At 41.6% G+C, this 10,712-nt stretch overlaps 1 protein-coding gene across 1 annotated transcript in view; it reads right to left on the reverse strand.

Moving 5' to 3' along the window:
* PKNOX2 (PBX/knotted 1 homeobox 2) overlaps window positions 1-10,712 on the reverse strand; it is a 166,394-nt gene that overhangs the window by 564 nt on the left and 155,118 nt on the right. The window contains 2 exon segments of the mRNA XM_044668983.1: window positions 2,071-2,209; window positions 3,030-3,124. Of these exon segments, the coding sequence (XP_044524918.1) occupies window positions 2,071-2,209; window positions 3,030-3,124 (234 nt within the window).

Consider the following 10,712-nt stretch of genomic DNA (forward strand, 5'->3'; position numbering starts at 1 on the left):
GCCTCATTCTCCACCCCAACCCCCCCCCCCCGCCCCCTTCAGGAGAATGAGCCTAGAATCACAGACGCCCCGGGATCAGGTTAGGGGCAGATCTAGGGCTACAGTCCGGCCCTTTATTTACTGTCGCACCCAGCGAGCTTCCCTTCCCTTCTCCCTATTCCATTAATTGTTTGGGGAATTTTATTTATTCAAAAATATATATTTTTTAAACCCTTACTTTCCAGAACCCAATACCAAGGCAGAAGAGCAGTAAGGGTGGGCAGTGGGGGTTGAATGACTTGCCCAGGGTCACACAGCTAGGAAGCGGCTGAGGTAAAATTTGAACCCAAGACTTCCTTGGCTCTCAATTCACTGAAATCCTCCTATACATACAGAATATTAAATCCCGTCTACATTTCTTCTTTCCTTTGCCAAACAAGGACCGATTCACAGAATGGATTCTGGAAGGTAAGGGTTTAAAATAATTAAAAAAAAAAATAAAACAAAATTCCCCAAACAATTAATGGACTAGGGAGAAGGGAAGGTGACACTGTGTGTAAAAGTTTGGCACTGTCCTATAAGAATGCTCAAGAGTAGCTAAGACTGAGGAAAGGCAACAAAAAGGGCATATGTGTGTGTATGTGTGTATGTTTACATTTGTATATTTACATATATATTTAAACCCTTCCCTTCTGCTAAGAATCAATACTAAGTATGGGTTCCAAGGCAGAAGAGTGGTAATAGTTTGGCAGTGGGGGTTGAGTGACTTTCCCAGGGTCACACAGCTAGGAAGTATCTGAGGGCAAATTTGAACCCAGGATCTCCTGACTCTAGGCTTGGCTCTCAATCCATTGAGTCACCCAGATGCCCCTTGTTTGGGGAATTTTAAAGGAACTCTTGAAAAAATGTTCAAGTCAATAACAATTCTTGAGCATTTACCATGGGCTAGGTTTCAGAGATACAAAGGTGAGTACAACTTGGTCCTTCTCCATACAGAACATTCAGTAACGTCCATTTCTTTTTTCCTTTGCCCAAATGAATTCAGGGATATTTGTGTTCTGGGCCTTTCATCAAAATGCAACTGATAGTTAAAGTAGTTAAAGATCTGTAGATGGCCCAGGACCCTTTGAAGTCTGACCTCTGCCATCCTCAGTTTTTCTTGGTCTTGACCAGCTAAGGTCCAGACTTTAGCCTGGGGAGATGGTACTCTTACCTGTGGCTTCTTCCAGCCTTTGACTGACAAAAGCCAGCATCATTGAGGCCCAATAGAAAGTTTTCTGGATCTGGAGCCAGAAAATGATGGTTCTAATCCCAGCTCTGCCACCTACTGCCTGTGTGACCTTGTGCAAGGCATATTATTTTTCCTCTTGGGGTCACCATTTTCTCTTCTGTAAAATGGAGTTCTAGAGTAGGTAACCTGTAGAGTCTCTTCCAGCTCTAAATGAAAGGACCTCCAGGATCACACATTTAGAGCTGGAAGGGACCTTAGATGCCATTGAGTCCACCTAATTTTACAGGTGAGAATATTAAAGCACAGAAGAAATAATGATGTTGCTGCTGCTAATAATGATGATAATAACAACCAACTTTTGGTTGCTAATAATAATGATAATAACAATAACCAACTTTTGACACTGTACCAAGCTCTCACTCTCTTATGTTATTCTCTATTTGGGGTTTTCTTGACAAAGATACTGGAGTAGTTTGCTATTTCTTTCTCTAGCTCATTTCTACAGATGAAGAAACTGAGGCTAACAGGGTTAAGTGACTTGCCCTGGGTCACACAGCTAGTAAGTGTCTGAGGCCAGATTTGAATTTAGGACCTCCCCTCTCTAGGCTTGGCTTTCTATCCACCGAGCCACCTAATTTTCCCAGAAGTTCCACTTTCCCTTTTCCTCCTTCTCTCTGGGCTGAGAGTAACTTTTCAAGTCCTTAGGATCCAAAACCATTCAAACCAACAAAACCAAATCCCATTTGAACTCTTCTCCATTACTGTATCTAACTGGAAAAAAGAGAGAGAAAGATGGGATGGAAGGGAAATAATTAGATAAAAAATTTTCAAGGAAGATAAAAATATAGATGACCCATTACTTTACCCATCTCAATCATCACACCATCCTTATCTTCTTTCATCTCTATCTTCCTCATTCTGTACAGAGAACCACCTTGCTGGGAATGTAACAATCCAGGATCCTGGGCTTTAAGGATCTGGCCAGCACACACCTGGTACCTGAGAACCAGAATCCAAATTGTGACTTCTTCAAACCATTGCGAAGTCACCCAACAACCTCACTGATGATTACATTTCACATCTCTGACTCTAGCTTTAAAGCTAAAGGCAACTGGCTGTAATCAGATGAAGAAAGGGGACAATGAGATGGGATTCAAACTTAGAACATTTTATAGCAGGATAAATCACTGACCAAAGTTTGGGTTTGGCTGCACCAATCTAGACACTGGCCTCTCTGCTCAAAGCTTTTCCAAGGTGAGGATGCCTGATGGTTCCTGGGAAAGTACTCTTCCATCCATGCAGTCAGTGTAAAGAATACTGGGCGTGGAATCTGAAAACTAGCTTCTAATGTTGTTTCTGCCACTTATAAACTTGTGTGCCCATGGCCAAGTCACTTAACTTCTCTGACTTTCAGTTTCCTTATCAATAAAATGTGTTATCGACCTTATAGTGTTGGTGTAAAATGTAAAGAACACTCTAAAGATGTGAATTATTGCAATGATTACTTCTCCCCAGAAGTCTCCCATTCCCCCCACCTCCTCTGGACTACTCTGCTGCAACAGAGGAGACAGGAATCGGGGACAAGGGACAAGGAAGAAGATAACTGGTCAGCTTTCACCAACTATCACAGAAAATCCCACTATAAAAATCCTAATCCTACATTGTCTTTGTCATCTGACAGAGAAAGAGCTGGAGTTTAGACACAAATGTGTTCTTAGAAATTTTTTCCCTTAGGATAAACACTTTTCCAAAGAAGTTCTATACACCAAGGACAATCTGACCATGCATAGATACAGTTGCCCCAGGCAAGAAGGCCAACCCATCCCTTCTCCCACATCCTTTGCAAGCCAGAAACTCTTTAATTTTCCCCTGTCCCAGGGCCAGCTTTCCACCCAGAGATATAGGCCAGCCAATCTGTGGATAAGAGCACAGGGGCAGCATTCTTTGCAGTGCAAAAGGAAGGAAATGTCTAACCCCCTGGATTATAGATTTAGAGCTGGTAGTTTTTTTTAAGGGGTTCCACAATGCCAGGCTCTGTCTATGTTAAGCCCTGGGGAGACAAAGAAAAATTGAAAGCAGTCCCTGACCTCAAAGAACTTATATTCTAAAGGGGGTGACATATATACATGCACATGTGTATATACAAATTACCCAGAAAAACACCTTTCCCTGAACAAACCAGACCTGGGGGATGCCAAGCTTACTCCAAGGTTAAGACCTTCTCTTAGCCTCTCTCTCCTTATCACAAGAGGAAAAAGTGGTTGAGGAAACTCCTGAGAAGCTTCTTTTGCTACCTACTGTGTGGCATGAGAAATCAGTGTGTTATTCTCAAGTTATTAATAATTATTAATATTTCAAAGTTAGTGCCCCCCACCCCCATTTCCTTACAAAAGCTTTATAGCTTTAAGTGAGCCTGTCTGGGATTTGTCCTAGGTGGGAGTTCTAGGCTGATGGTCTTAGATCCTGAAGTACCCAGTGATCAAATCTGAAGTACTAATCTTGAGTACCTTCTTATTTTAGAAGACTCTCCTAATGTATCTTTGTATTTGGATTATTGAAGTTTCCAACAGGAGGTCCAGCCCAATGGCTTGACTGATCCTCTCATCAGCCCCTCCTAGATAAGCCAGTCCTGAACTACTCCCCTCTGTATCTGTCTCCAACTTCCTGATCATTTCTTTAAAATATTGATCTGCTTGGCTATATCCATTGGGAAGCTATTCTCCAATTTCTTGAAGATATTAATTAGCTTGAATGTGTTCATTGTAAAGTCAATGTAAAACTCTTCAACATTCTGTCTCCAACCATTGTAAAAATGTTATAATCCCTTCTGGGAGACGTGGTTGCATCAGGATTCTCCTATAAGTAAGGGATTTTTCTGTGAATTTGGGGGGCATTTGTCTTGGGTCAATAATTTGAGGCAATGCCCCACATTTTCTTTGTAACCCATTGGGGCCATCTATCTTGGGTCCATGACTTAAGACAGTGCCCCTCCCTCATCTCTCAATAAAGCATTATATTTTAAATGATTTATTTCCACAGTCATAGATTTTTTTTTTTATTTTAAACCCTTAACTTCTGTGTATTGACTTATAGGTGGAAGATTGGTAAGGGTAGGCAATGGGGGTCAAGTGACTTGCCCAGGGTCACACAGCTGGGAAGTGTCTGAGGCCGGATTTGAACCTAGGACCTCCTGTCTCTAGGCCTGGCTCTCAATCCACTGAGCTACCCAGCTGCCCAGTCATAGATTTTTTAAATAAGTGGCAAAAGAGAGTGAACTTTGAATTTTCCAAGGTCCCCTCAATTTCCACACATTACAATAGAGCTTAGTAAAACTCTTTCTGTAAGTGTATCTCCTTCTGTTTCTGGCAACTACTCATTAGCTGATTCTAATTGAGCCTCTTCATTTATTAAACTCCAGTCAAATGGACCTAAGTGGGAAGAACTACTCTTTAGGAGAATCTCAAGATCTCTGGGTTGAGAAATTTACCAACAATTTAGTGTCAGAAGGTGGGATGACTAGACTCAGACTCCAGGTTCATTGAGGTGCTTACTCAGTAAGATTTCTTGCCTATGTCAACTTCTTGGAACTCGACTATCTCTAATGTTCCATTGGGCAGTAAAGATTCTTTTCCCTCAAATTCTATATACCACATGAAACTGACTAGAAAATAATTTGAGACCTATTAGAAATCTGGCTTCTATTTAAGAGAGTCTGCAATAGTTCCAGACCTAGCCTAAGAAGAGCCTCAGCCAGTGATAGAGAACCTTTTAGAGACTGAGTGTCCAAATTGCAACCCTCCCACCACATGTGAGCCCCCTGCCTTACCCCAGACAGGGGAGAGAGGAAGCGCCCCCATTGGACTGCTGAACAGAGGGGCGAGTGAAGTGAGGAATGTCTTCAGGCATGGTGGAAAGGGGGAGGGAAACATGAGTGCCATAGGTTCACTAACATGGACCTAGGCTCTAAATTATATTTGCTATATGGTAGCTCTACTGTTGGAAATGCTGGCAAAAAATGCATCTCTAATTATATCTATTTAAGGAAGTCAGTGGTTCCTGGACCTTGCTGTAAAAAGTGTTGGGAGAAAAAAGTGCATTTCTACTTGTGCACACCTGGTAGCTTTCTGTTCCTTCTTTTCCCCTTTTTATAGGTCTCGTGTGCCTGAAAATCTCCCTAAAATATAAACTGTTGACCACACTGGAATTTGAGGTCCTATTTCTTGTGGAGCAACAACATGAAGTGATTCTGAAATAGAAAGCAAGGACTTAGTCAAAGAACCCCATTCTCCAACAGGAGGGGCCCCCTTTGTTTCTAAATGGCCAACCAGGGCTAGGTCTAAGGGAAATCTGAACTTATCTATACCTTGAAATCTGGTATTTCATAGGCTAATAAGCAAGAGATCCTTCTCTTCTGTTTTCTCCCACATTCTTAACTTAGAATTTTTGTGTTATTTTCATAAGATGCAGGGAAGAGCCTGAGGATGGACTCTTGCACATTAGAGGATTAAAAACCTTTCTAGGACAGTCTCTGAGAAGAGGAGTTCTGCATTATTGAATCATGGGTAGCCAACAATGTAAACCAAATTCTGGGTCTCCTCTGGCTTATATGGTCAAAATGCTCAAAATTTTCATTCTCATGAAAACTCTAATCAGCAATGGCCAAATTATGGGAGTTTTAATTTGAACAAATTAATTTATTTGGAAACTTTATGAAATTTAGAAATATTATAAAAGTCCCCCATTCTAAACAGGACTGACTATTGCTGTCTTTACAACAAATGAAAGAGACCTTTAAGATCATCTTGTCTAATCCCTTCATTTTACAGATAAAGAAACTGGGCTCCCCAAAGGTGGCGTGACATGTCTAAATTCACATAAATAACAAGAAAAAAAGCTGGGATTTGAATTCAGGTCCTTTGATTCTAAAACTGTGCTCTTTTCCATTATATCATTTTTTCCCCAGGACCTCAGAAATCATCTAGGGAAGTGCCTGCCAAGTGGTAACTCTTTAAGGCTTGCTCTAGTCTTGTCCTCTGAGTAGAGGGCCAAGAAGAGACTGAATCTCATGGTTTGCTTATTCAGTGCTTCCTTGGATTCAATATTTGCAGTCCCATAGGTTGAGAAGACAATAGGAATACTACAAGAAACATCTATCTTTTCACAGTTCCACTAAGTCAGACCCTCATCCTTACTAGGGGCCACCAGGGCCAGTTTAGTGAGGCTCTAGGGAGATATTTGATCTACATTTATCTACAACCAGAGATCCAGTCTTATTGGAGATATCTCACACAAGTCTCACCTTGGGCTTAGGTATACCTATAGATGGATACTTTTTTGGTATTTCAAGAATTTCCCCCTTGCATACCACTTCCAACTTTAATATCTCTCCTTATATCACTAGTTAATGTCTGAAATCATACAATTGAAGAGTAAATGCTTTAGCATTATACTGTTTTGGATATCTATATTAGATTTCTGATTCTGGCATTTATTATCCATATGATCTAGAATGAGTCATTAAATTTTAGTTTTGTATTTAAAATGAACATGTTAACAATGCACTATTACCTTACAAAGTTGTTGGGAGGAAGTTAGATCAATGTAATTATTATAAATAACTTATTGCTTTGATTCCTATTAAAAGTGAGACTCTCCTTGAGAATAGGTATACTCAGAGGCTTATCAGTCATTCACATTTTGGCATGAACCAGCACAGATTTAGAGCTAGAAGGGATCTCAGCAATTGCCTAGTTCAATGGCCACATTTTACAGATGAGGAAACAGGTACAGAGAGATTAAACTCTTTGTCCAAGGTCATACACAGGTAGTAGTGATCTGCAGAGCTGGGATTTGGAATCAAAAAAGAATTCTCTTTCCAAATTGAGGACCAGATCCCTTCTTAAGAACAGATTTGGGTGAGATGGTATGGAAGGAGCGAAACTAAAGAGAACAAGATGGCATTGATAAGGAAGGTCCATAAAAAACTGAAGTTCCTGGACCTGGGAGAAGAGGAAGTCAAAGACTAACCTCAGCTCATCATAGAGTTATGTGATGAGCTGAAGTTAGCTCATCTGAAGTTAGTGCTCCCCCTCACCCCTCTACCCATCAAATATAGACTCACTGTTTTGTAGTTAACCTGAGGTTGAGGAGCCAAGTTAGAAGGAGTGTTTAGGCAACACCAGCATTCCTTATAATTCAATGGGAATGGGAGAGGTTGGAAATTAAAGAATTTGTCCAGGAATATAGATTCGCTGAGCCTCCCTCCCAACTGCAATAGTAGGGAGGCAGGACATCTAAGATGTCTTAGCAGGATATGAGAAATCGATGGACCACTGTCCAAAGCAACTTACTGATGGGTGCCAGTGCTGCTTAGTAAAGAGTTGACTTGAGGGCAGCTGGGTAGCTCAGTGGATTGAGAGCCAGGCCTAGAAAAGGGAGGTCCTAGGTTCAAATCCGGCCTCAGACACTTCCCAGCTGTGTGACCCTGGGCAAGTCACTTGACCCCCATTGCCCACCCTTACCACTCTTCCACTAAGGAGCTAATACACAGAAGTTAAGGGTTTAAAAAAAAAATAGAGTTGACTTGCATGCACACCCCTGAAGGGTACTGTTATACTAGAAACAGTGCTAGTCCTCTGGAGACAAAAAGCAAAGGGACTCATATCTGAGAAGTGGTGCTCTATAATAGGTGAGCAGATAGCAAATGTGGGATGAGGGCAAGCATTGAGACTGAGTACAACATGATGTTTAGCTTCATCTTGGTCTCTGCTCAGAGGACAAAACTAGAGTAGACTTAAGGGTTAGATAACTGGATGATTTCAGAGGACCTGGAAAAAGTAGTGAGGTAGAGTGGAAAGAGTATAGGCTTTAGAATCAAAGGACCTGGGTTCAAATTCCCATTCTCTCTCTCTTTTTTTTTTTGCTGTGTGTGAGCAAATCAATCACCTGCCTAAGGACTCAACTGAGAAAAAATCCGAGTTTGTATCTGACCTCAGATTCTCATTAGCTGTAAGAACCTGGACAGCTCAATTCAATGGTTCAGCCTCGGTTTCTTCCATTTTGTAAAATAAGAGTAATAATACCTACCTCACAGGGTTTTAAGTGAGATAATTTATCTAAAACTCCATAACATATCTAGGCCTTAATACTTACCATGTGACCTTGGACAAAGTCACTTAAACTCTCTGAGCTTGTTTACTCATCTGCAAAATGGCGGGTAATAATATTCCCATCATCTACTTCATAGGACTATTATAAGGAGAATACTTTGTAAAGCCTTAAAGTACTATATAAATGCTATTTATGCTATTATTGTCTGAAACGGCTGGTTGGGATAAAAGGCACATCATTTTGGAAGGGCTATAATGAGATGCAAAAATTCAGATTTGCTTAAAAATAACAAGAGAAAATGAGATGTGCACACCTAAAGGGAGTTGTCCAAATTAGGCTTGGGGTGTAATGAGATGCACAAAATTTTCCAGGAGTATAATGAGATGCAAGAAGCCACAACACTGGTCTAAAAAGGAAAGGGTGTGAGGAGCTGGTGCCCACCTGGAGGGAATTGTCCTGAGTGTCTAGGTGTAATGAGATCCAATTCTTGCCTGATAGTACAGGCTGTAATGCAGACACCTGAAATAAGTTGTCTCAGTGGACCAGCATAATGAGATGCACATAATTTTAAAGGAGTGTAATGAGATGCAAAATAAATCAAACACTTGTCTGAAAAAGAAAGGCTGTAATGAGATGCACACACCTGAAGGGCATTGTCCTAAATGGGCTCAATGTAATGAGATGCATTGAATTTGCAGAGGAACAGAATGAGATTGGTCCAGGGAAAAGCTGAAAATAGCAGCGTGTGATTAGAGGCAGACACCGAAAGGGGGTGTCAGGCCCTGCACATACTTTGGAGGTTACCAGAGGAGATGCCAGGGTGCAGCTAGCCTGAGTTCTTTCCTATTGACCTTCCAGGGCTGGCTGTTGGCTTTGGGCCTCTGGCTCGTTACAAGGTCACTGAGGGCTAATCTTGGGTGGGCTGCACTCCATGTGACAGCTGTGAAAAAGGCACAGTACCAAAGCAGGGAATGTTTTGGAAGGAGGCTTCTAAAACTTCTCCTGGAGGGGATCAGGAGTTGTTGCAGGGGCTTTAGAAAGAAAAGTTCTGGATCAACAAATGGGAAGGAGTCTAGCTTAGGTGGAGGTATTGACTGGTGATCCTGACCACAGTGGAAGCAGGAAAGGGACCCGTAGAAGGTGGCACTGTATTGATTTCATCAGGACCTTCTATGAAAAGAGGACTTCAAACCTCTAAGGTCTCCCCTGATGGGAGGGAAGAAACTACTGTCACCAGTTTCCGGCCATAGTACCATAATATTATCATCATTGGGTGTGGTAATGCTGCCTTCCATTCCCTGAGTGCTTTGCATGTTACAAATAAAAATCATACATTTTCCCTTAGATTGTGAGCTCCTTGAGGGCAGAGATTATCTTTTGCCCCTTTTCATAACCCAAGTGCTTAGTACAGTGTCTGGCACACAGTAAAGACTTACCAAATGTTTAGAATTACATTTTTGGAGAGTTTTAAAGTTCACAAAACACTTTGCTCATAACCCTGTGAGGTAGGTAGTGTAAATTTTATGATCTCCGTTTCACTGACTGGGTCTCAGGAAGCCCAAGTGACTGATGGCCAACAAGCTCACACACACTGAAGTCAGCTAAGCTCTTAGCTGATTCCTTTTTTGCCCTCTTCTAGGATTGGATGGGAATGGAGTAAGGATTGTCTTCACTGAGGGTGAGGTGCATGTGGCACCAGCAAAAGGTTGCTGCCCTTCAAGTTCCTTCTTAACATAGTTTCTGGGGGCAGCTAGGTGGTCCAGTGGATATAGAGCCAGACCCAGAAGATGGAAGTATTCCAATTAGTCTCATTTTACAAAGGGCAGAAACGGAGTCTCAGGGAGGTGAGGTCACATTTGCCAAGGGTTCATACAATTACTTGGGATTCAAAAGCCTCCTGGTTCCAAGATAAACTGGCTTTCCACTGTACCATTCAGATTCTAGGAAATAGTCCCTTCATACTAATCCCCCACTAATCAACTCATCCTTTTGTCCTGGGGTCTTTCTCTGAAGAAAGGTGAGCAGAGATGGAATAGGTCATAGTCAATGAGGCAAAGAACGGCGAGTCTCCTCATTTGTATGAAAAGCAGCAAAAAGTCACCTAGCTAGTTTCAGGGGGAAAAAAAGAGAGGCAGGTACCACTGGAAGGTAATAGCTCTTTGCTCTTCTGAGTCAATCAGTACATATTTATTAAACACCTACAAAGTGCTAGGCTTCAGGAGGAGTTGCTTTTGTCTTTTCTTGTAGCCCTAGTGCTTAGTACATAGTAAGCACTAAATAGTTGTTGGCTGACAGACACACCAGGCAGTAACAACTTCACTTTTGGCTTTTCTTTCTTTCTTTCTCTTTGTTTTTCTTTCTCTCTCTCTCTCTCTCTCTCTCTCTCTCTCTC

This window comes from Gracilinanus agilis, chromosome 3 (genome assembly GCF_016433145.1).
Source record: "Gracilinanus agilis isolate LMUSP501 chromosome 3, AgileGrace, whole genome shotgun sequence".
Taxonomy (NCBI): domain Eukaryota; kingdom Metazoa; phylum Chordata; class Mammalia; order Didelphimorphia; family Didelphidae; genus Gracilinanus; species Gracilinanus agilis.